The sequence below is a fragment of the Argopecten irradians genome, chromosome 2 (genome assembly GCF_041381155.1).
Source record: "Argopecten irradians isolate NY chromosome 2, Ai_NY, whole genome shotgun sequence".
NCBI lineage: Eukaryota > Metazoa > Mollusca > Bivalvia > Pectinida > Pectinidae > Argopecten > Argopecten irradians.
This window is the reverse complement of record NC_091135.1, coordinates 521,724-548,228: the sequence shown is the minus strand read 5'-3', so window position 1 is coordinate 548,228 and position 26,505 is coordinate 521,724. Positions and strand designations below refer to the sequence as shown.

General features: G+C 32.9%; 2 protein-coding genes across 2 annotated transcripts; both read left to right on the top strand.

Annotated features, from left to right (window-relative positions):
• The first annotated feature begins 236 nt into the window (after nucleotides 1–236).
• LOC138313076 (fucolectin-3-like) lies at nucleotides 237–7,407 on the top strand. Its single transcript, XM_069253728.1, has 5 exons — nucleotides 237–433; nucleotides 2,874–3,074; nucleotides 4,215–4,460; nucleotides 6,661–6,765; nucleotides 7,262–7,407. The coding sequence occupies exons 1-5, from the start codon at nucleotides 355–357 to the stop codon at nucleotides 7,405–7,407; spliced, it is 777 nt and encodes a 258-aa protein (XP_069109829.1). The 5' UTR covers nucleotides 237–354.
• Nucleotides 7,408–9,103: 1,696 nt separating this feature from the next.
• LOC138313947 (receptor-type tyrosine-protein phosphatase epsilon-like) lies at nucleotides 9,104–26,173 on the top strand. The gene is given in 25 exon segments (XM_069254178.1): nucleotides 9,104–9,175; nucleotides 9,749–9,844; nucleotides 9,954–10,049; nucleotides 10,374–10,469; nucleotides 10,759–10,848; nucleotides 11,111–11,239; nucleotides 11,937–12,034; nucleotides 12,874–13,015; nucleotides 14,134–14,210; nucleotides 14,212–14,292; nucleotides 14,725–14,812; nucleotides 14,998–15,074; nucleotides 16,579–16,613; nucleotides 16,803–16,902; nucleotides 17,541–17,663; nucleotides 17,873–18,018; nucleotides 20,811–20,946; nucleotides 21,224–21,370; nucleotides 22,051–22,150; nucleotides 22,510–22,583; nucleotides 23,070–23,195; nucleotides 23,340–23,456; nucleotides 24,174–24,328; nucleotides 25,490–25,625; nucleotides 25,894–26,173. Coding segments are annotated over 23 exon segments (2,403 nt in total). The 5' UTR covers nucleotides 9,104–9,175; nucleotides 9,749–9,844; nucleotides 9,954–9,979; the 3' UTR covers nucleotides 25,954–26,173.
• The last annotated feature ends 332 nt before the right edge of the window (nucleotides 26,174–26,505 follow it).

Sequence of the window (26,505 nt, the reverse complement as noted above, 5' to 3'; positions counted from 1 at the left end):
ATGGCTCCTAAACAGGCTGCAAATAAATGTTATTTTATTACATATGTATTTAGGACATAAACCAAACACGTTCTAGATATCACATTAGCAAAGCTCGCTTCTTTGTTAATGTTGTAATTAATATATATGCATGTGTACACAAAATGTTGACCTTTATACAGTAACTATTATTTTAAAATAGTTTAACATTATATACAATACCGTCATTGTCGGATGAGCACGTACTATATACACTACGAGCAGTAGTTCTGGTCGACAGAACACGACTAACGATACATATTTACCTTGTACTTGTCAATTTCCAAATATTGATATTTACTTCCTTGTCTGTGTTATGTCGCCATTACCCCCAGAATGGCCAGGAGAAAGTTAGTGTGGGGAGGAGAAGTAATTCTCTTGTTACTTTGTACCTTCAGCAAGGTCTCTTCAGAAGGTAAGTACAGAATTATGTTAATTAGATATAGACCGGGTACAAAACGATCAAAACTTTATCTTATTTTATCTGAAGATAGATAGAAAATATTTTTGCTTGTCCATTATTAAAGTATAACATTGGTACATACAGAATACATTATGATTTACAAAGTAATACATATTGTGTGAGAATGTACAAATATATATATGTATGTGTGCGTATGTGTGTGGATGCTGTGTGAGGGTGGACGTGTGTTGGGGGAGTAGATACCAAGTGTGTATTTACACTCTTCTGTTTGTGTATAACATTTTTTGTATTATAAATAATATATTGAACTTTTATATGTTTCCCAAAATGTACTTTTTTATTGTACTGAAAAAAAGAACCTTCACAAATTGTTTGTTGAATGACATGATATTCATTATTAAGTAACGTATTTCATGGTTATCGCTGTTTTGTTTAACACCGTAAAATATATCACATGAAAAGAAATAATGAAAGGTTCATGATAACACGGTATGTTACCAATAATATTTTGCATTGGAATCCAATGTAAGCCTAAGGGTTGTGATGCTTTGGAACAATTTGGGTTAATTAATAAAGTTTTTGTTAAAGCCGAAATCAGTTTTAGCTTTTCAAAATCATTATTGTATCAGAAAATCAGAACATATTTCTTAATTTGATCATGGTGTCAAACAAATATTACCATTAAACATTAATACTAATGGAAATTGTAGTGATTATTACAGAATACTTTGTATACTTTTGTGAAAGTTATGAGGATGTTAGTTTTGAGGTGTACAGTCAATGGATTATCACATCACACATATATCTGATAACAGACGTCCTTCGTTTTTGTGATAGTTCAGATTATGATCTCTGTACCCAGTTCTAAGTTCAGGTTACGCTCTATGTACTTACATTTTACCTGTGGATATTTTACCTGTGACATCACGTCACGGTTTGCATACATTAATGTTAAACTTCCTGTTCAAGTTCATAAATATACACTTCCCCATATGAATTTGTGAAGCATGACCATTTTCCCTATTACGATGATGAAAACGTCTAAACATCTTAAATTGTGGCGTGTTCAGAAATTGTTAATACCCACTGCATATATCCAAAATGTAACAAATGTGTTGTGGCTTCCCAGATAATGTTTTGCAGAACATAAAAAAATGTGGTAAATTGATTTGTTTGCGTCAAACCATTAAACACATGACTTTTTTTTATCTTAGTATTAGATTTTGGTGACAGTAAACTATGGAAATTTCATAAAACCTTAACGTTAGACCACTCGAATTACCGTCAGCCCAAGGAGAGTGGGTGTTTGGTAGCGTACGTGCTGCAACTGATATAAAATCATATATGACTGTTGCTTAATATAAGCTAATAATATAACTATTTCTCAGTATTAGAATAAAAGATCATTTATAAATTACAAACGATTTTGAAATTACGATGATATCCTGGATTTTACATATAACGAGTTTTTCTATTCTTCATCGATTCGTCTACACGCAAAACGGATCTCTCGAATTGGTTACTTTTCGAACGAGAAACGAAAATAACATTCATATACACTGTACACAAAGCGTTTTGATTCAAATTTGACATATCTAAATTTTAAATATTTACATATTTCTTGTTTTAAAATAAAAATAACGCATCTTAAATACTTCAAAGAAAGGTGCATTTAGTTTTATCATACTCGTTCGTTATCATTTTCCATTTCACATTTACCTGTTGATATCTATTTTGTTAACGTGAATCATGACCGCAGTTTGGTATATCAAACATGGTGTTTCCGCGCATGGGTATACGAAGAAAAATCACTACATGTTTTGGGCACTTTCGCCAATTTCTTCTGTTTGTTTATTTTAAACATGAGATGTTGGTATGGTGTAATTAATTGATAAGCTCTCAACATTTAGTCTTTAAGAAAATAATATAGTCCTATGCAGTTTTCTTTTATTCTGAACAACCGGCTCGACCGTTTGTTAAAGTTATTGGTTCAAGTATATATCCTGCAGTTTTTGATACAGGCCTGTGAGGGCTTTATCAAGGCTCGTCTGAAAAATATAAAAATCCCCAGGTCCGTCTTTAATACATAAATGAACAACTAGACCCAACAAGTCAAACCGTATAATCGAAAATGGTCCTGTTAATACGAAGATAGAGGCGGTCGTCAGCGGCACTGTAACTATAAATTTTGTGTTTCTTTGAACAGCTGTTACGAACTATGAAAACATAAGTCACAATTATGTATCCGTAGCCCTTTTAGTTTGCTATATAAACTTTGTTTGTGGAGCTCTCGATAACTCGAAATCGATCATTATTTTGATTCTTAGCGACAACTCCCTTGCAACTATGAAAAAAAAAGTATAATACAAAACACGAAATATGCAAATTGTTATTGATGCGTAATACACGTAGCTATATTTAAACATTTAAGCAAACGTCGCCTGGAGAAAACCAACTTCTCAGAGCAGTGATTTTGGAGGTAATTGGGCAGCTAGCAACGTTGTGGACGGATGTACAGAATCATCGGCTGGATGCTGTACTCATACTTCTGGTGAGGGACATAAAACGGCCTGGTGGCGTGTTGATCTCCAACAGTTAATGACCATTAACAGAATACAGATAATTTATAGAAGTAAGTGTAAATTACAATTAAATCCCAAGTTTCCATATTGGAGTCTGAAGAAGTCAGAGTGGTTAGCAAAGACAAACTTAAGTATTCAGGAATTTATATTTCGGATGGAATCCATATTGTTATCTTGTCACCCTTTTTTATGAATAGATGTACTATTATTCCCGAAAACTGTATTTACACTTTCATTAAAAAAACGACACGAGTCGCATCATTAAAGCCGATAAGCAGCATCCTGCTGTTTGTTTGTGTGATACATTGAGGCTCAAAGAACAAAAAGATACAAACATGTTAAAGAATTCTTGTTATTTAAAGGTGACCATACATGCCATACATGCTCCATGTACCGTTTTCTTGAGACATCTGTGATTTGTCCAGTGGCCAAAGACAATAATAACTAATACTACTTCCTTTCAACAACTATGAAAGGACTATGTACTGTTTGGGACCTTTTAGGTCCCACCACCCGTAATTCTTAAACCTGTTTTTAGTGGTTAAATAATTGAATTTCATATATCGTGTACATCTTTGATACATAGGCATGATGGTTGTGAAAGCGCACCCTTGAACTTTTCTTATCTAAGGGTAGAGCGAGAACTTGTTCTCATGAATTCTCGCCCAGACAGCATGAACATAGCCTAAGAACGAATATTGCGATGGCCGGAGTAGGGAACTTGGAAGGAAGCATTAGCAATTTATCAATTGATAAATGATCTTCTTAACATTGAAGATGAAACCGAAAGCCTCCTAAACATGCATATGCTATGACAATGGGGATTTTTTTCATTTTTGTCCAAGTTTTTCATCTAGAAGGCGCACACTTGAACTTTATGTTTCTCCTGAACATGTAATTTAAGTACTTAAATTTTATCAGCAAATATGAAGTTTATCTAAGATTGCTTATTAGACAAAAAATATGAAGAATTAGGCAAAACATGACCGTTTCGCTTAATATGTATACATTCGGATAGTTACCATGACAACAAAAGCTGCAAAATTAATAAAATTTCATTACAATTAAATTTGTAATATAGTGAATATTTCAAATACAACATAAATTCTGAATAATTCTACATACACGTATTTTTGTTACATTGATATCAATTATGATACAATGAATCATATTGATTTTTTTCGTTAAAGCTGGTTCCAAACAGAGATTTGGCGGTTATCAGCTCTACTTATCCAACACGACAGACAGCCCGGCACAAGGCGTTCTATGTTACGAGGACCAAAGTATCAACGAAGCAGACGTACAACTAAATAAAGAACACCAGTGCCCGTTTGTAGCTCGGTATGTCACCGTTTACAACTATCGAAATAATCCAAAACGACGATTCTGGTACAGTAATAACGCCATTCTGGAATTATGTGAAGTGATGGTATTTGGTAAGTAGAACTATACTTTTAAATTGAAATATCTTCTGTTTGAATTAAAACGCAAACACAGTATATTAATTTTGAACATTATTTGAAAGCAAATAACATTAACGTTGTAGACTACACCTATAATTTAAATAGTATTTCAAGATATAATGAAAACGAAATGTGAAAAAATCGTTGATTTTGTTTTCATTTGTCGATATTTTAATAGAATTGGAAGTTCTAATTTTTTTTAATCTTTGTAATATTCTGATGAGAGGAGGGAAGTTCTTCAATAAACAATAAACGCAATATTATATACATGTTTTTTTATAAATATTTGTCATCCTTTCAGACTGGTAAATCATTTTGACAAATTAGTATAACCTAGAATATTTCCGATTGGAAATTTGAAACATTCGGTAGTTTCACACTGCATCATATACACTAGGTGGGGAGTTGTTGCTCCGAAAGTTGGATTGGAATATCCTTTCCAATTTGGACTCCGTTGATGTGCATTATCGTCTGTGTGCAAATGTATAAATGATATAATTGACGATTTGTCAGGATATCTGACCGAATACTTAGCTATTGAAACTGTTTTTTTCATTATTCTATTTGTTGAGGACGTGGATATGACACAGTGATTTAAGCCACATGTATGTTTGGCTAGGCGATTAGGTGCCGTAGATCGTGAATTCATTCGATGCCCAAATAGGGTTATTTCGTGTTTCTCAGACAATGTATATAATTTACGCATTTTAAGGTCCATATATATTATCGACAGAAAAAAATCGAAGACGCGACAAAGTCCCCGGTAGGGACTAGAGAAATTCCACGTAATCGTGTTGTCAGGATGAAATTGGATGTCTGCGAAAGCGCTGTTAGAGGGATGGATTACAAACACAGCAAAAAAATCGTTTAAATAAGAAAACATCATTATAACATTAATATGTTTTCTTATGTTGTTTTTTTTTAGTTATATTGTATGCATAACATACTATCCATGTTATGTCTATCAGCGCTTTCGCAGATATTCAATTCCATTATGACAATTAACATGGCACGTGCGAGTACCCTAGTCCTTAAACATAAGCGTCATTCTTATATAATCGTAGATCAATAGAAAGTTAAACAGACGGTTTAGGTTTATATCGTAATGCGTCCTATCAATTTAGGGACAAAGAGGGTTTAGAGGGAGGAGGAAAACAGGACTATTCCAGAAAAAAAACGACCTATAATCAGTACCTGGTAACTTTCCCATGTGGGCTTCGAACTCACAGCCTAGCAATAGAGAGCTAGTTCATTAGTCGGATCACATTTACCTCTCAACCGACCTCTATATGAGATTATTTACCCTGTATAATTATGATTGTTTCACAAAAGAAAAATCACGCGATAATTCCATAGCAGTTGGTTATCCATCCCAGTGCCCCTCACTGTTCAACTCCTACCAATCTTGATTATGAATAGCTTTCAACATCGGATTACTATTCATAGCGCTTTCCTCTTTTGAAAATGTATTGCATTTACTGCATGACTAGACTGGTCACCAGTTGCTGATAAGACTTTCTCAGCAGAGTTCTTTACTAGATTATCTCCCCCTTGTTTAAAACTAAAGTGCGACATGCAGTAGAGACAAAATATCAAGCCAAATTTTAGTTGTTTTTTTTTTTATATCGGCCGGATGACATGTATGTGCTTTGTAAATATCAACCAAAAGAATATTGGCTCTCTAATTACGCACTACATTTTATTACGGGACGATATTATAATGCAGTATAAGTTAAGTTAACCTGAAGGTAGCCAAGAAACAGATGATCCTCACGGTATAAATATAAAGTATAAGGTATATGGGATAAACAGGTCCCGTAATGTGTGACTGTTATTTATCATATATATCGCGTTTAAAAGTTAATTTCTCAAATTAAAAAAAAAAACCAAGATCTTATAGAGGTTAATATCGTTTTCATTATAACAACGTCTAGAAGATTTCGTACCAGAATTGAAGGCTCCGTGTGATACCAGAGATGAGACGGTAGTTTGGTCCTTCGATGTTTATCATAAGAATTGAATAACGGTACACTGTGGTTGACTGTGTAGCTTGTGAAGTTTAGCGTCGCTGTCTCTCTAATCTTCATAGAATGTTTTTCTCGATGATGTAATACTAGTTTTTCCCGATAATCTTCTTATAAATGATTTGTGATAAATTTGTATTTTGACACAGGATGTATAGTGGGGCGTTATGGTCCAGGAAATGACGACTGTAACAATATGTGCCAAGGATCGTGTTATGGCGGGAACTGTAACCCCAAGACAGGAGTGTGTTTCTGTAAGTAATTGATATCAACTTAGTCATCGTTGAACAAAGAAAACATTAAATTAATTATGAGTCAAACTTAGATTACATATATAAAGGTTTAAATGATGATCGTTTGGTACTTGTGTGGTTTGATATATTTTTATTTATCGAAGAAAAAAGCACATTTCCACCAGAACACTAAAAAGTATCAAATATAAAAGAAGGAAGAATTACTATGAATATTGTATCATGTGTCATTATTATTTTCACAATAAAGAAATGAACGAATGTAGCGTTTCAAATAAAGGTATTGCACTCAATACTAATATATTAACAAACTTTAAATAATTAATTTCTATGAATGCAATTAATGTACCAACAATATTGAAAGTAACATTTATGTTTCAAAACTGTAGTTTTTATCGCTAAAAAATTAAATTAATCAACTTGTCACTAATACTTGTTAAATTCAGGATAATTGTTATCTATAGTAATATTCATTTCATTATATTGGGTTTTTTTTCAGATTGTGAAACAGGAAAATATGGTGACTTCTGCAACCCTGATTGTCCTTCGAATTGTAAAGATAATCGTTGTCAGAAGGATGGTGGAGACTGTTTTGGTATGAATCGTTTCACACTAAATCACAACGTTTTTATTATCGATAATTAAGGACACAATAAAACACCCACTATACGTATTCAGAATGTATATCTGTGTCATGAATATTTTTTTATGAAATGAACCGTTATAATATTTTTGAAGTAATAATTAATTTTCTTTTAAAAATGGTTTACCCCAACAGATTCGGGACACAAACGACATGTATTACTCTATAGTTCCCTTATTGATTCAAAAATTATACTGAATTTCATATTGATGTCTTCTCTTTCTTATATATATTTCAAGATAAAGTTTCATACATTTGGATGAGTACAGTATATTGTACTACCTTGATATAATAGTATAAACTAGGTCATTATCATGCATGTTACCCAATATGTTAGAATATGGACATGCATGTTAAATTTCACAACCAGTGGTACAGTAAATTATGTAGTTTGTAGTTCAGTGGAGCTTTGTTCTGTGGAGAATTAAATGCATGCACTCAAAAGATCACATAGAGATAATTGCCTTTTTATTGTACAGTAATCCACATTGAGAGGCAGGTAGTGTACGATTTTTTATTGTCATTATAAACAGAAAGAAATATTATGAAAAAATGTAATACAAATAATATATTATTCTTTTCAAAAAACTGCCCATCTTGATTAAACAGAATACGAGGTGTTAAATAAATGTTTACAGAATGTGTCCCAGGAACATATAGCGATAAATGTGACCAGACCTGTCCAGTTTACTTGTAATGAGACGTTATGTGAAAAGAACACAGGGAACTGCTACGGTAAGTCTCTGGTAATACTTCATTTTGAAAGATATTGACATCAACTAAGTGAAATAAAAGGAAACTTTATATCATGGTTGCATTAAGCTACATTATATCGTTTTGAAGATTAACCGAGGCAAATCACAAGAATATTTGGAAGTAGATCTCAATGTATAAATAAGGATAAAAAGAGTATCCGAAAATAATACTTTATGAGCTGCACATTGTTTACAAGTTTCTCAACAAGCAATTAATTATAAAAAAAAGGTGGAAAAATTTCCTTTAAATCGGATACTATTAATAAAATACCTTTTCCAGATCAGTTCTGCAAATTTCAGATGTAAAAAGACTAACTATGCAATTAAAAACATAAATATAAATATTTGAAATTAGTGCGACAAAATCATTGTTCTAACAATATTTAATGTAAGAATGATTATTGTTATTTTTTAATATTTGTCCAATTAACTTGTAAATGAAACGGCTTTTGTGAAAGGACACAGCGATACTGCTACGGTGAGACTTACTTTGACCCTTTTATAGTAAATTAGGATATGTGATATCAGTAACTGCAAAATCATAAAGTATATACCACTATCATTAGTTTTCATTTTTTCATACGAAATTCGACTTTCTGATTGGCATGTGCATTTTTCTTTATACCTAATATGAAGACAAGAGCCGAGGAAGTGGTGCGAAAACTCGACGTTATCCATGACGTCACAATAGAGACGTCGACGTTGTGTATGATTATCCATTGAATATAAACATCAATAGAATAGTAGTTTAAGCGTTATTTTTATTATAATGTAGTCTCGCAAAATTGTTTAAGGATTGATGTCACTTATTTTTTTTAAACTTCCTCGAGGTATGAAAATCATTTTTTTTTCTTTTGCAAATTTTTGTAGAGAATCCTTCTACATCACATGACTTAAATGGTTTGCTAATATCAGGATGCGTTTCCAACAAACCGTAACGGAAATCGCTGCCAATATAATTGCTCTACGAATTGCAAGGATAGTTTGTGCTTACAAGACTCTGGACATTGCAACAGTATTGAATAATTCAACAATAATTAATCCATTTTTCACATGAATGTGCATGATATTCCGGTGATTTTTTCTATTGTAATATTTTGCTTGTAACAATTTTTTTCATTGGCTTAGCATAGAACTTCATCATAGCCCATATAAAAGAAAAAAAAAAGTGACTAGTATAACTGCGCAATAATTTCATAAAAACAAAGTCCTAGAATAAATTTACGAATTTTTGAATAGATTATCTTACTTAAGTAAAACATTCAAATAATAAACGATTAAATTTGAACAGATTGTTGATGATAGATGAGATATGGAGTGATTTTGAAATACATACACTAACTTTTTTCCTTATCTTATTAATTTTGATTTATTGATTATATTCAGTTTTACTAGTGAAACAATAGGAAAAGTCACGAGGAAAAGTAGTTAAAGAACTGTCAAAGAAAAGTGTATATCAATGGAAATTAATAATCAAATTAAGTTGTTATTGGATTATATTTACAATGTATTTGATCGACTGATGATTACAAAAGTTATTTTTTTGGTAAGGCTAATCTTGTCTATTTACGCTTTCTTTTAATTTCAGACTGCAGTCCTGGCAAGTATGGAGATTTCTGTGTTATCAACTGCTCCAACAATTGCAAGAATACCAAGTGTTTGAGAAACAACGGGTCTTGTGAAGGTAGTATATATACAGTTTTTAGTATATATTGGCCTTCATTTTGTTGGTTTGTGTAGACAGGTGTATTTCGAATTCTCTGATATTGACATCGGCTAATATTTTGTTTCAGAATGCGTTATAGGAAAGTATGGCGACATGTGCCAATATAACTGCTCAAATAATTGTAGGGATATGGTTTGTGCACAAGATAATGGACAATGCACAGGTAGGTTGTTTATTTTTTCCATATTAAGATATATTAAGATGTACCATGAACTCTAGGTAGCTAAAGATATATCATCCTTAATGACACTGCCGATTTCTGTGAAACAACTCGCTCGTAAAGCAGGAATGATATAGACAATTCCCTCTTTCTGGTAAATATACATGATAATTACGATAAGAAAAGACATAATACATGAAAAAATTAAAAAAAATAATGAAAGTAAAAAAGAATAAGTGGAATTCTATAATTGAGACTACGTGAAAAGTAAACATATAACTGAAGCTTGTATAAGATTACCGGACTAATAAACTACAAATGATTCAGCCTGCGTCCCAACAAAACGTGGTGAAATATGTGAACTCGACTGTCCAGCAAACTGTCAGAATGGAATCTGTGATAAAACCACAGCATCTTGCTCAGGTAAGTATTATATTTAAAAAAAGTCATTGAGAAAATAATATCTATAAGACATTTGTGCAAAATCGATAATACATAATTATCTATTGCTGTAAGACTGGGTATATTGTTTGCTAGATCAAATGTATGTAGGGTCATAACATCTGTTCACAATAAACCGACCTTCTCACACCTAGAATTTCTTATAATTGCTTTATGAATCTAAATAAATGTGTTATGTACGATTTAGACATATTGCTGAATATGATATTCATTGCATTATTTATTTTTACTTTCAATTATATCATTGAAGGTTGCGTCGGTGGATTTTTTGGGACGAACTGTTCTATGCCATGCATTAGTAATTGCAGTGAATGTGACCAGAACAGCGGGGAATGTACAAGTAAGTGAGCTTATTGCATGGTCTTAACTGCGTCTTATATAGCGAACTATTTAAAAAATAATGCTTTAAAGCAATTCCTAGCATTTGTTACCGTTTTATAATATATATATATTTCATGTAACGGAGCTTTAGATTGTTGTCAACATAAGCATTTTATTTTATTTTTGTTTTTCCTTCAGATATCAAGAGGTAGAAACATTTATGTAGATTTGGATATTTTTGCTGATGTCGTTCCTACAGTGTCCTATTTTGTTATTAACAGAATGTGTGGCTGGTTTATACGGTTTTTCATGCAATATGACATGCGGCCATTGCAGTAGTTGTGTACTGGATTCTGGTGTTTGTAGTACTGAATGTGATACAGGGTACGGAGGCGAATTCTGCAGAACAAGTACGTTTATTTTCCACTAAATATACTTTCGCAGTGTATCTTTTAATGGAATTGTGTTAATAAAAGTAAATCGTCAATATTATCTGTTGAAAATATTAATGAATAATATACCCTTCAAAAGCCATTATGATAAGGGAGGTAATTACGCCATCTAGGTTAATATAGCAATTTAATTATGTAAAAACTATTGATTTTTAAAAAATCTAATCGTTATTTATTTAATCGTGAGTATAAAATCCGATATGACAGGCTCAAAACTTTTAGGGTAGCGATGTCTGTGGTACATTAATAACAAATTTTTACGGAGAAGGCATTGGTGAAATTCTAAATTGATTTTGATACTGATTTCATCATACATAGTGTACTAACATGTGAAATGTTCTTATTTTATATCCATAATATGTTTTAAATAATCAGCCTGAAAAGCTGTTCTCTGATACATGAAATATATCTTTAGGACTTCATCATCTTCGCTACAAATAGTTATGGCAACTTGATGCGGTTTCTTTATTGTCGCTGTCAAAAAATCACATAATCATATTATATTTGTATAAAAAGGCCAGGATGTTATTGACAGGGAGAGCAGAGAATACATTATTGTGTCGAGTACGCTTTTTGAGCGCCTTATAAAAAGGGCGTAATAAGATATACTATTAGTTGAAATGACCTATCTCCATGCTATATTTGTATTTACCAGAACAAAAAGAACAGATGTCTGATAGCCCGTCCCTATCGGTAGGGCGAATAGTAGGTTTCGCCGTTGGTGTGGTCCTGGTGGCGGTGTTGGCCGTCATAAGCAATAGTCGTCGTTAGGAAAAGGTAAATAAATATCTTTAGACATTTAAGTTGGTGATATTTTAATCGAAATTCTATAAAAAGTAACGATCATTATTGGAAGACATGTATGGAATTACATGCTCCGATTGCGAATTAATATTTTACAGAGAATGAGAAATTTAATATTTGATTCCTTCTAATTTAGGTTAGTGCTGCACTGTATCTCACTATACCGTACGTTCATCGACAGAAGGAAACAAACAAACTCGGCATAATATACTCTTAGACTATTACTGGTGAATGCCAGCCAAAATCATTGCATATTAAATATTAAATAGATAAAAACAAAAATTATAGTTACCTCTCACACACAAAGGGTACAGACCATGAATTCTCAAAACTAACTTGAATTAAAACACATATATTTGACAAACATTTGAGATAATGGGGGAACTGACTTATGCTTTGATTTAAGTCAGTGCCTTTTAGTTCGAGAAATCTGGGCTTTTATGGGTGAGGTGCAACGGAAGGCAAAACACCATAAATGGGTCATGGGGAAATTAGGAAAAGAATATCGGAGATGTCCCTAGCTATTTGCCATGGCGAGATTACCTTCAATAAAAGATAATAAAAATCTTATATGCCAATCGTATACATTTTCACACACCAGGTACATTATATGTAAGTTTTCCGAGATATAATAAAAAAAAAATACAATAACAATCTCTCAAATAGTATATGTAATCATAATTAATTTTCTAAGCATTTATTTTTTATTAGAGTTCAATGCAAACATTTTGGTCATTTGAAGTAAAACGATTACAATTCTCTTGCTGACATGACATGATAACGCTATGTTGGTGGTTATTTCACGCAGATGCTGCTTGAATATAAGGAAAGAAGAATCCTATACCGATGTCATCCACGCGGATCTAAACCAAAAGAACATCTATAGTGAACTGGAAGAGACAGAGAAGAACATCTACAGTACTATATCAGGTAATTAGATTGATTGCTAAAAATATGAGAAGGATAAGTCGCACTGGGTTTTGGGCAAGTACAGCGCAGGAACTTTTGTGTTTGTGCACTGACCTTGAAGTTGGGCGACGACTGATTTCCCTTTGATATCCACCAGCGCAACCTTTAATGTAGCTTGCGGATGCGAGGGTTACCGTCTTACTTTCTGAAGCGTGCTGTCATTTCATGAGCTCTCGTATTTTTTAACGAAAATTTAAGACATTTCTTCTAAATATTCCGTCTGTAAAGCAGGTACTAAACGTTGTGAAATTGAATTAACATTACATTTGTGTTTCGTTTGACTCGATAAGACAAGTATTTGTTAAGAAAAATGTTTTTTATTCCCGGTTCATAGGCGTCTCGTGTGGTGTTTAGTAGTGTAAAGAGACATTCACTAATCCTTCTCAATTATAAATTCTTGGTCTTTAATACTGATTTCGAAGACAGTTACCTGTTACACATCTGAATTGAAAATTTTAAAGATTTACCATCTTGCTAAACTTGCGTGGGAGCTGTCATTTTGCATTGAATTCCGGATCAAAAATTAACTATTTTTAATGCACTATTGATCACTTTCCTCTAACAAAACAGACTTAAACAAATTTCTTTATACATTTAACATCTACGTGTATTGCCTAACCCACACATTAAAATTTAAATGCTTAATGCAGTCTCATTTTCCAACCAGCATTCTCCTAATCATTAACCTTTTCTATGAAATATCCTGCCTAAAAGAGAATTTCCAGGAATCAGTTTTTGGTACGGTTCTGCGGTCTCTACATCATGTTACATCATATACTTATTGTACTGGTTTCTCTTTTTCGTATCGCACAAACTAACAGGATATATCCAGAACTGTTGATAACTTTATATCCCTGTATATCAGTAGTCAAAAGTTTCCTGGATTTGGTATGAATACCTTGATATATAGGACTCCAAGTATTGGTTTTGTAAGAAGATAACAACTCCACTTCTGAGTTTCAAACAAATGTATTTTTGTTCAATTCTAAAACAAGCCTCGCTTTCCGAGAGACAAAATAAATGTGGTGAACATGCCATTTCCTCTATTGCTTATTTCAAACTTTCAGAAGCAGGAGAAGAGCCGTCAAAGGATTCTGAAAATAGATATATGAACTCTAAACAGGAATCTCTTGGAATTCCCTCTTCCGATCCAGTTGGGTTTTCCTGTCTCTAAACTAAAATCGTTAGTCAACACAAAACTTCAGAACAAGGCACAAACTTTTATGGACGAATTTAAGGTAACAGTGAAGAGGACACAATAGTTTCTAAATGATAATTATCTTGTATTGTTACAGTATACAATTAGTTACGTTCGAGTTTATTGTTATACAAAATAAAGGGAATTTTAAAAACACACCAACAATATTCCCTGTTTTAAAGTTTATAATCATGAAGTAAATTCTTATTTAAAAAACGCTTTGAAAATGTTCTTTAGATACAACTGTCGTCCTTTACATTGTGATTCTGGTCGTAATTATCGACAATTTTCATATTTGACATTCATAATGTACAAATACAATGGATGATATCCAATATTCCATTTGATTTGATATGATATGAAGAATGTGTGTGAACTTATTCTTCTGATGGATCAAATTGTGAGCTGCGTTACTAGGGAAACGTAATACTTATAATATCTATAGTAGTATAACAGTTTTTATCAATTATAGTCTATACCAACTGGAGCATTACATCCGCAAGAAATCGGCTTGTTACCACAAAACAGACCAAAGAATCGATTAAAGAGACCGTTTACATGTAAGTATTTTTTTTTTCAAACAAAGACAGTAATCCAAGCAGAAGATACTTGGGTAAATGTATAAAAAAAATGGACCTATTAAGTGTTCTTATTTAGGAATATTTACGTATCTAGATATTTTTTCTAAATATGGTTGAATTAATGCAAATAATGTATTATTACCATAAATGATGTCTTTACACAGACGACCATTCTCGGGTTATCCTTGAAAAAGTTGGAAATGATCGATATTCTGACTACATCAACGCCAACTACATTGATGTAAGTAATACATTATTATCATATTATTGTTATAACACAATTATATTTCTTATCACATTATTCGCTTGATATTCTGTGACTTCACCCGTATAATATGTTTGTATATGTCACGAGTTAATATACCCTGGAGCGATTGTCATTGGCTGTAGTGCGCTGGAATTCACTTGTGCCGTCATAACGGTAGTAAAGAAGGGAAGTCAATAAAAAAAAACCGCTGAATTTATGCAGCACATTTTAACGCTGAATCTTTCGAAATGAAGCTTCAGTAATCTACCTAGTAGTATAGAGTATATTGGGAGGGGTATAGTAGTTCTAGACAGGATCGATAACGGGCGATCAGGTAATACTATCGGTAAAGAACCAGTTAATGTTCAGAAGTCCCAAATTAGAATCACTGTCTGGACATACATTTGACCTATCCTCCTTCATTGTGTGCCTGTGACCAAATTTGTTTTAAGTGAAGTAAATACTTGACGAGGGAATACTCGAGTGTAGTCATTCTTTGAGTTAAAGACTTACATGTGCAAAGGAGAGAAAGTGTAATTGTTCTTTATTTTTTCCATCGTCAGCGACCAGTTTGCTTACTACTAGTTATCGGAAACCATGGGTTTTCATTGCACTCACATTATCTTACCACAATAGATAAGTGTGATCATTCATCTAAAAATTACAAGTAGAGATCTGTTTGAAAAATAAGTATACTTTATTTTCAATACCTGTCATACAAACCGATTGGTGTCAACTCGTGGTCAATTTCAATGAACAATTACGAATTTGAGTCAATAACCGACAACATTTCTATAAAATTTATCTAAAGTAACTATGCATAATAGAGTTAAGAATGAGTCGGTGTACAATTTTGTATTTAGGATATCATTATATCGACCATTAAACTTTCTTCAAGTCTTCACGAAACCCTATGAATTATCTTGATATTTTTTGTTAGATTTTATTGTTTACATAATAAAAAATATGCAGTTGAAATGTTACATGTATCTTATATTTCACTAGATCTCCGCTCAAAATGTCTTGTATTTAATGCTGTATGCATACGAAATCCAATATCCCATTTCCAAACTTAGATTATTACGTAATATCTTGAACGAATAATCAATTAATTAATCAAACAAACAAACTAAAGGATTTACCGAATATCACCAATAAATAACATTACTAATCAAAATGGTAGCATTAGAGAATAATGCATGGCTGTCTATTAAAAAATGGTGACCTCTTGTATGACGATTTGATGTATTATTAAATGCAGACGATCTTTTTCATAAATAAGATTTTAAAATTTTAAGGTTTAACATTTTATCAAAACTATCCACCAACTTCAAAATTGCCAAGAACCTTTACTATTGGGTCAAATATCGCTAGGCGTTTAAAGGACTATTTTGTAAAATGAGTGATCGATAATGCTAATTGAACTTATAAAGAATATTCCACAATTTGTAAAGAATGAGTCTGTCAATCTGTTTAAATGCGTGTTCTTATTTTACAGAGCGTAACAGAAAATTCAAAATACGTTGCAGCACAAGTTAAGTATGATCATAGTATGTATGTGAAATGTGGTGTTTAAATATCACAAGGTAAAAGTATGGTAACACTGAACAGAACTGTTTAAAAAGTTTCTACTTAATAGATAAACAACTCAACTCAATACTTTAATCTTTAGACAACGGATGCTATGAATATTCAAAGTACGATAAAAATGTTTTTTTTTATAGGACCGATGACTAGTACTATTAATGATTTCTGGCGGATGATTTGGCAGCTGAACACTTGCAAAATTGTATCGTTGCAAAGTCTTATAGAACAACCAATGGTATGTCATAAACGTACACTGTTAAGTCGTCGAAGTCATTTACAGTGAATAGGATTTCTGACCAAACCCATACACGAACTATCGAAATTTGACTATCGTATAGCCGGTTATTTTCATGGGGATAATATTTTTGCGATTTCACGGGACATTGCAATGATCGCGAAAATTTGATCCGTGACACATTGACTAATGATTTAAAACATCGGAAGCGAATATTTAAAAGCGCTTTTTATTTCCTCGTTTTCTCTTCAAATCGCGAAAATTTTGACCTTCGAAAACAACTGGTCATATGGTATTTTCGAAGACATGGTCTAATTGATTTTTAATTGATAAATAATTTATATATAATGACACATAATGATTGAAATTACTTTTTTAAAGTAAGCACAAAATTAAATTAATTTTTAAGTTTTTTTATGGATATAGCATATTTTTCTCCCAAGAAAACAAGACAAAGATGATCTAGACAAGTCTGAAGGGTTATTAAAATGTGAGCCCCGTGGACCTGATGGTAACAATCACACACATGCCAATTTTTCTTTCAATATTGGTACAAGATTTGATTTTGATAACCTCACGCATGGTAATACTTTAATATTTCAATAGAAATATTGCTTTCTCTAAATCTATACCCTAAGAGTGCACAGTATTGGCCAGATGAGGGAGAGCCTTTTTCAACATCCCATTTCAACATCGTCCTTGACCGGGAACGATCGTATGGATTCTACGTCATCCGAGATCTTACAGTTACAGACAAGAAGGTATATATATTTACAAAAACGATTTGCGTAATTATCCGGAATCGCGATTCGAGAGCTTGTGTTTTATAATTAAAGTTCAAGTACAATAAAATGTACAAGAATTGTTTTTATCAAAATTACCATACGTCAGATCATGGAAGAAGATTCAAGATTCATTTGACTAATAGAGTTTAGACATTTATTTAAAGCGTCTACACTTACCTCCCCAGACGAAATCAGCACGACAAATCCACCAGTTCCATTTCATTACGTGGCCAGACCATGGAACACCGGACTCCAATGAACTTGTTGTGTTCCATCGACGTGTAAAGAATTACGTCAATATCTTAACAGGGAAAATGGTTGTTCATTGCAGGTATGTAAATAACCTTGCTTAATTGCTCTGATATTTTATATAATGTTTTAAGTTCGCTGTCAGTCTATATCCATCCGTCTGTCCGTCCGTCAGTCCGCAAGTTTGCCACCTTTTCCAAAGCTTGATTTCGTTATAGATTTTCAACAAGGTTCACATGTGGATACATACTGAAGATATTTTGGACCCTTCGAATTTCAGAGGTATCGGATCAAGGTCAAGGTAATCCGTTTTAAAAAAACATCGTAAAAACCATTAACCGCTTTGTTTCGATATTTTTAAAATTTGAGGGATGCATTTAGAAATATTCAGAATATTTGGGGGTTTTTTGGTAGATGATTATCGTTTTGGTTTTGAGTAGTTTCTTTCATATGTGAGTTTTGTTTATCAAGTTTATTGTTGAAGCTTTGATATATTGACGTTATAGGATGTTGGATCGATATATTCAATTCATCAGTTGAACTACTTCCTATCGATGTAAATAATCGAAATTAATAAAAGTTATATTTTGTAACTTAATCAGTTGTCAACTTAAAAAGGAACACACATGAACCACGTGACTGACTATAACAAAAATGATTGACTGATAAAATTCATTGCAAAAAGTTGGTTGACTGATCTGTCTATAAATAGATAGGGACTTCCCGAACCATAAAAAGGTCATAAAAGCGTATGAATACAGCATGCATCATAAAATTAATAAATTAAGCGTTTCTATGATGCCGACTTTGTTAGAAACACATTTTCAGCAAACATTGCGAATGATAGACAGACAGGCTTGCCTCTCAGCAGGTAGTCTAGAGGAGAAATGAATTTTTTTAAACAACGCCGGAGCTGCAAATACAAAGATGTAATGATAAGAGCGGTACTCGTATTAAGACAGTAATATAAAGTCGTTCATCGGACGTTGAGAAATATGGAAAACTGCAGTATCAGTTTGATGATGCATTCCCAATCTTCTATCTAGAAACCACGACTAATAAGAAAACTGAATCTAAATCCTCGGATCTTTGGTATGATCATTTAATTAATGGTAAAATATTCTGAAATACAAATGTAGATGTTCACACAAGAGCTTCCTCTAAAGTAAAACAATAAAACAATTGAAACATTTTGAATTCGGTCGATGCATGTTTTTATTGACCAAAGAAAAAATAACAACTTCGAACTACGTTCTCGGCCGGTACTTTTTCTTTGGTCAATAAAATCATGCATCGATCTCATTAAAATACTATAATTGTATAGAATATTTTTCAACAACTGCATATCATTCTCAATGTGCAAAAAGTATTATCAATGTGAAAGACGTATTAAAGTAGTCTTTTAGTTCTTGACAAACTTTCAGTTAAGGATGTATTCTTCTGAGGTTTCAGTCCCGTTGAAGTCTCGTTTCGACAAAGATCAAAGAAGTTATGAGATTTTCAAATATATTTTATCAATATCTGTAAGAAGTTGCCAGATGCAAATTTTGTCAAAAAATTACATTTCTATTTTCAGTAGATTTTTTTTTATACAGGGATTTTAAGAAATGGCCAATTTGACCGCAATTTTGAAATTGTGTCTTTTTCCTCTTTGAGTAGAGCCATAGTTGAACCATTTTTTACTAAAATATTTGAGCATTATTGCGTGAAGTGATACGCTTTTGTCACTTTATTTTTACATTTAATGGTAATTTGAGCACTTTTATTTTTCACTCTGAAATACTGAAAATAACACATTCAAATGGGGCAAAAAAGTAAGCACACTGCCCCCATGTTTCTGCCTAATTAAGAAAGAACAATCCATTCCCTATTGATATGCAAAATATGAACAAAGGTTTAATACCACAACTATTTTTATAAATGGTTAAATTTGGCAAAAATGGCTGAAAATGGTGTATTTTTTTAGCTCAAAATTTAGGGGTAGGGGTAGCATATGTTGTTATTCTGAGAAAAAAATATGAGTCTTATTAATCAAAACTTGTATATTTTTAAAGAAGACTACAGGAAAATAGATTCTTCAAATTTCCATACATATCAAACATCTCATTAGGAAAGTATGGCTTTAAACTCTTGTGTATATGGTCAAAACTGCAAAAATCCCAAAAAGATTTTGTCAACTTGGTGTCTTTGAGTGACAATAGCTCAAAAACAAGCATACCGACATATGTTTTTTCTTCCATTTTCTTGCATGGTATGAACTCCTATTTTCAAAAATCTATGTGAGAAAAAAAGTTTAATACAAGAAAATTTTTGACTTCTCAGAGGTGTACATCCTTAAGAATGTATACATTTAGTTGATATTATTAAAATATTTATGTAAAAAAATGTTTGCTTATATACTCGATTACAATTGTACATTTTAGAATATTAAAGAGAATTTTTTCTATTCACTGCTTCCTATCTGACTCTCTTTTTCCTAACGTCTCCCTTGACACTGCCTCACATTTAGCCTTGTGTTTAACGCTCATCATTGTGAAAAGGGATCTAGGTTCTGTCCCTAGGCCTAGAATAATATATTTTATGAAAATAGTAGTATATAAGGAGAGAGACGAATGTTTTGATCGTTGGCAGTAAAATTTGATCGGTTGGGAAATGCAAAAGTCCTATTGCAAGGAGACACAACATTTAAATACACACCACAATGCATACAGGGTAGACCGTCCTATAAGACCCTAGATAATTTGAAAATCCAAATAGATGAGTCCAATTATCGAAGCAACCAATCAAAGTTAACATAATTCATAATTCTTTTCTAATTTTACGTTATTAACTTGACTTAAAATTGATAGATTGTGTCTAAACATGTCTTTCTAGTTCGGGTACCGGAAGAACTGGAACATTCCTAGCACTAGATGCCCTGTTGGAATATGGGAAAGCGTTTGGGAGGATTGACATCATGCATTATGTTAAAGTAATGCGGAACAATAGGGTCAATATGGTTCAAACAGTTGTAAGTGTTTTTAAGCACCTGAGTTACATACCGATACTTAAAGTGTATGTATATCTTCATGGTTTGTGCTGACGTTTTTCATTTATTTTTCAATTTAATTTCTTTATTATTATTCATTCATGCTAACAAGTAAGTGTTCGATGGGAGCACTCAACATGACAATAATACTAAAATGTGTTGCTATTGTTCTGTTTTCAAATATATTTAGTTTAATAATTTGTTTACATCCTAAAAACTGTGTTTGTACTTCAGTATATGTTTTATTGATATTCTCTAGGAACAATACATAGCTGTACACCAATTCCTGATTGAAGCTTTCGATATGCCAGACACCTTGATTCCTAGAGATACATACCACGTGACACTGGCAGTTCTAGCCGATGTTGGTCCAGCACATAAGTCCAAACTCAATGAAGAGTACAAGGTAAACTTATCTGGAGCAAGTTTTATATAAAGATCCTAAAGATCCTAGTTATGTCATCGTTAAGATCTACGTTCACATATATGACCTTTAATTAAACTTGATCCCGACGTTTCCAGAGCCGAGTATTTGTCTCATCTCATTATGTGTCTGCTCCAGATACAAAGCGAAATTATCTCATATATAGGTATTCTTTTCGCGATTTTGCCAAATATGGCTTTGATAGAGAAAATTGAAATAAGTTATCGTTTAATTTTCCCGTTTTCCAGTTAAACGCAAGTATCAGCCATTTAAGCAATGAGATATTTCTTTTTCAATATATAATGCTATGGTATGATTAGATGCATGTGCTAGCCTTTTGAACCGAAAGTATATACGTGACTTCATTACCTCATACGTTGGTAACTGGGTTTGTATTGTTGATAAGGTCATCAATATTGATATGCAGTCGACGGACCGGTGGCCATGGCGCGTTAGAAAATTTTCTTTCGCGACCTGTGTCTCATCCTTTCTTTGTATATAGGGGAAAATAACCATTTCATATCTTGAAGGAGTATCAAGGGAATCAGAACCCTTGAGAGGAATCATAAATGTCTAACCATCGCCAAGCCTCGGGTTGGACGTTTATGAATTACCCCTCGGCAATCAATCTAACGTTTAATCACCAAATTCATTTTGTATAGCTGACACAATCCTTGAAGCCACATTATGATTATAAAGACTATAGAGCAGCCTTACTGGACTCCAATAAGATGAAGAACAGGTCCTTGTCAGTCCTAGCAGGTGATATATCAATTATAACATTGCAACCTTACCTCGAGTATAGAACGTAGTCGTTCCTTCTGGCATTCACAAATAGGACAAACTAAGAGATATAATTTGTCCTCATATTGTTTACTAAGTCCAAAAGGTTCTTTCTATGCATATTTATTCTTTATTAACAAGATAATGTTAATGGTAATGGCAAAATATTAAATATTTTTATAAGAGTTACATTGATAATAAGCGAATTGTACAAAGCGGTCATACGAAGTAGTCAGGACATTTAAGACAGAAAACCGGCACAAACGACACAGATTGAAGCTTTTTAAAGAAATACGCTACAACAAGTGATCATATCTGTATTTTCTTGTTGTATTCAGTGGACAAGTTCAGAGTATGCCTACCATCACATGCTAACGACAGAACAGACTATATCAATGCAGTGCTGGTTCCTGTGAGTGATGTTATTCATTTTATTTATAAACTAAATATAAACAAGTCTGGCGTATTCTGAATTGAAATAGAAATCCCGAATAAATGGAACAAGCATCTCTGATGTGTCGCCGTTGGCATGACTACCAGTATACGTTCATGTTAGTATGTTTAAATGACCAGACCGGGACTCCAGACAGGGACCTCTTGATAATAGTTCGATTGAGCTACCTGGTTACCGATCCTTGATCTATACCATTTCTGTACATTCTTCCCCTTTCAAAGTTTGAAATTAGCATATTCCCTGTTAGCGCACTTCTGTATGACGGTCTGATGATGGTTCTATTCCGGGACCTCCGAACACTAGATGGATGTTCTTACCGATTGATCAACCGTGATCTACCCATTTCAATCCGAGTACATATCTATGACTACGTGTTATAAATCCTTAATACGTGTTAAACACTTTGATACCGATTACTAAATAATTTTATACATCATTTTCCAGTCGTATGCATCTTACATAGGATACATTGTCACCCAGTGCCCCCTTGAAGACACCGTAGTGGACCTCTTGACGATGATTGTGGATCACAAGTGTCAAACACTTGTTATTATTCAGGAAGACGCCATTGTAAGTGTAATTTCACTGAAATGAATTTAGTATATTTTCATTAGCTGATGGCATTTGATAAACTTATATTCATGCCGGTGTGTGATTATCTTAATCTGCATTGCACTAATTGTTTTAAAAAGTTATATTCACTTTTGATTTTAGAACTGGTTACCGAAAGAAAATGAGGAAAAATCAGTCGGTAGCTTTACTCTGGAACAACAAAACAAAGCCGCAGTGACAGCAAATGTTGATTTGCTTGACGTTCTAATCGAAAATGAGGTAGATCTGGCATATGATCATCCATGTAGAATTTGAAATGACAGAGTTTTAATGATAACATGTTTATTGACTTTTTATTGTTGATAAAGATAACCTTACTCATGCAAGAAATAAATACTCAAAATACACAAAAAACACACTTATAAAATACAAATAATCGGTACATATGGATAATTAAAAGGCCTACTACCTTTCCGTTTCTTAAAAACATTAATAACATAAGAAAATACTTGTTGATCGCCTAATATGAGATAATGACACCAAACATATGCAAGAATTGCTGCGTAATATATGATAACTATGGAAATTCATTTCGCTCTGTTGGCGCAGTGATAGTCAACAACCGCGCGGTATTCAGAACATGATGAGTGTAGCATGAACGGTAATAACTTTTGCGACACTACAAAATTATCGATCTCGTTTTACATTCCCATTTTAAAAATTAAAATCCGTTTCGGAAAGGTAGTGGGCCTTTAAAGGAATCGCCTTAAAACGATGCGAAACTGAAAACGTTTCTTTATCATCAATGACTTTACTACGTTGTTTTAACATTTCGTTTTAATTCACATATGAATTTATCATCTTTATATCGTTAAAACCTTATATATTTCGCATTGCTTTTTTAACTTTAAATATCTAATCTAACTTAGTGATAATGCTTAGTAGCAATGTATGACAGTATGAAGAGCAATACAAGGGTATTTTTGAAACTTTCAGCATGGTTTTAGTGCCATGGTTCGAGTGTTCCACCTTTCTGGTTGGGATGTATACTCGCCCGTCCCACCAGATTCTTCCAGTTTACTCCAGCTGATGAAACTTGTTGACAGCCGCCGTAAATCAGACGACACCAAAACAACGGTCGTCATGTGTCGGTAAGATACAGCTTGAAATAATCTAATTTGAATTGAGATTTCTGTATCGTTGAGATCAGTTGTGTTCCTCGTCTGCATTTATGGAAGCTAAAAACATCACATATCGCGACTTGCAATGTCTTTTTGTCATACGATATAGTACAAAAAATAGAGCCAATGTTCTGTATATAATACTTTAAAAACTTCCTCTTAGTTATGCAAAAACGTGCCATATAATGTCCGACGTGTCGAAAGCTAAATGAAAACAATTGGAATTAAGAGAGTTTGAAGATAACCTATGAAAGGCATTTACACAACTGCTATTATGTGAATTTATCAATACTAAACATTCATAGTTATGGGATAATAAAAACAAAAATTTGATGATATGACGTAAGAGTCGACCTAGATAAGGACAACGGTTGGCAGGGATGGAGGCGAGAACGGTTATTTTTCCGGGACACCTGGTCCTACTCTATAAGAACTGTTATTATTTGAAATGTCGAAAGCTAAATGAAAACAATTGGAATTAAGAGAGTTTGAAGATAACCTATGAAAGGCATATACACAACTGCTATTATGTGAATTTATCAATACGAAACATACATATTTATGGGATAATAAAAACAAAAATTTGATGATATGACGTAAGAGTCGACCTAGATAAGGACAACGGTTGGCAGGGATGGAGGCGAGAACGGTTATTTTTCCGGGACCTGCTCCTACTCTATAAGAGCTGTTATTATTTGATTATATTTTCAATTTTTTTTTTTTTTTTTTTTTGCAATTGCTATGCTACTATTGGATTCAGTTTTCTAACTGGTGAAGTTTTATTTTAATAACCAATTGAAAAATGTAAATGCCTAAAGAAGTCATAATAAAAATATCAATTTTGCTCATTGAGTTGATAAACGTAATTTCGTAAACAATAACGAAGTCAATCATTTAAAACATGTCTTTATTTCAAAGGTACTGTTGAAGATTAAGCTAAATTGTGTATTTATGTGAGCTTGATTTTTGCTATCAATGGGTTCGGAATGATATAATTATGAAATAACTAAAATCCTATATGTTTTCATATGTTATTTCATTTTGAATTAAAGTAAATGCCATTATTTAAATGGCTGTTTTCTTTCGTATTCTGTAATACTGTCTCATCTTCATACTTATTTTTTGTCTCAGCGATGGCTTTTCTCAGAGCGGTCTGTTCTGTTGCATCAGCAATGCCAGAGATCAGATGAAAGCTGATGAAGAGGTCGACATATTTCAGATATCACGCCAAATTCTTGTGAGATGTCCGTCATTCTTAATCAACTTTGTAAGTATAAGCGTATTATTCGTAAGCTTCATGGCACCAAATATCAAAATGGATAATATATAATTGATCATTGGGAAAAACTAGTGAAATTAATTACCTTTAAATGACTACTTAATATTCAATACAAATGCACATTATAAAATGATGAATGGAAAAGTTTTTACGATAGCTTACGATGTAAAAGAGATTGCATATATTTATGTAAAAGATGTAAAGTTATTTATTTGACATGTTTATGTTTTAAAAGTTATATCTATATATTTAACAGGAGCAGTACCAATATTGCTACAACATAATTAGGGAGTACCTGGATACTACCCACACTTAAAGGAATTGATTATTATAGATAAATGTATATAAACAGCAATGGAGGTTCAATGAACTAAATACATAAGAAGGGCACAACTGTGGATTTACATAACAGAATGTTAAAGCGTACAATATATGCTTTGGTTTTCCGCTCCTTCTACATCCGATACCTGGGATCAAACCATGGTTCAGGCATTTGCGATACGCTTAGCAGGAAGACACCTGAACCTGGGTTGTGTACTGACTCTTTGGAGCTAAAACAAAAAAGCAAGAGTGTAACGGTTCCAGATCGGATCGACCGCTTGCCACCAGATAGGTTAAGTGGTATAGATCTTGTATAGTGTTCGTAGGATTATGGGATTGAACCCCAGTCGGTCGTGCATTTTCTGCCCCTACTACATTTATGTCTATATTTTGATTATTTTGAACAAATGGATCGTTGTATATTGTTGAATAAAACATTTATCGATAAGAGCCTTTAATATATATAATGACTGAGGGAGTAGTGTTTGGTTTTGCTTTCTAGTGCTTTACGTCCCTTTTAGGTTGCGTGCAATGACGTGGTCAGTGC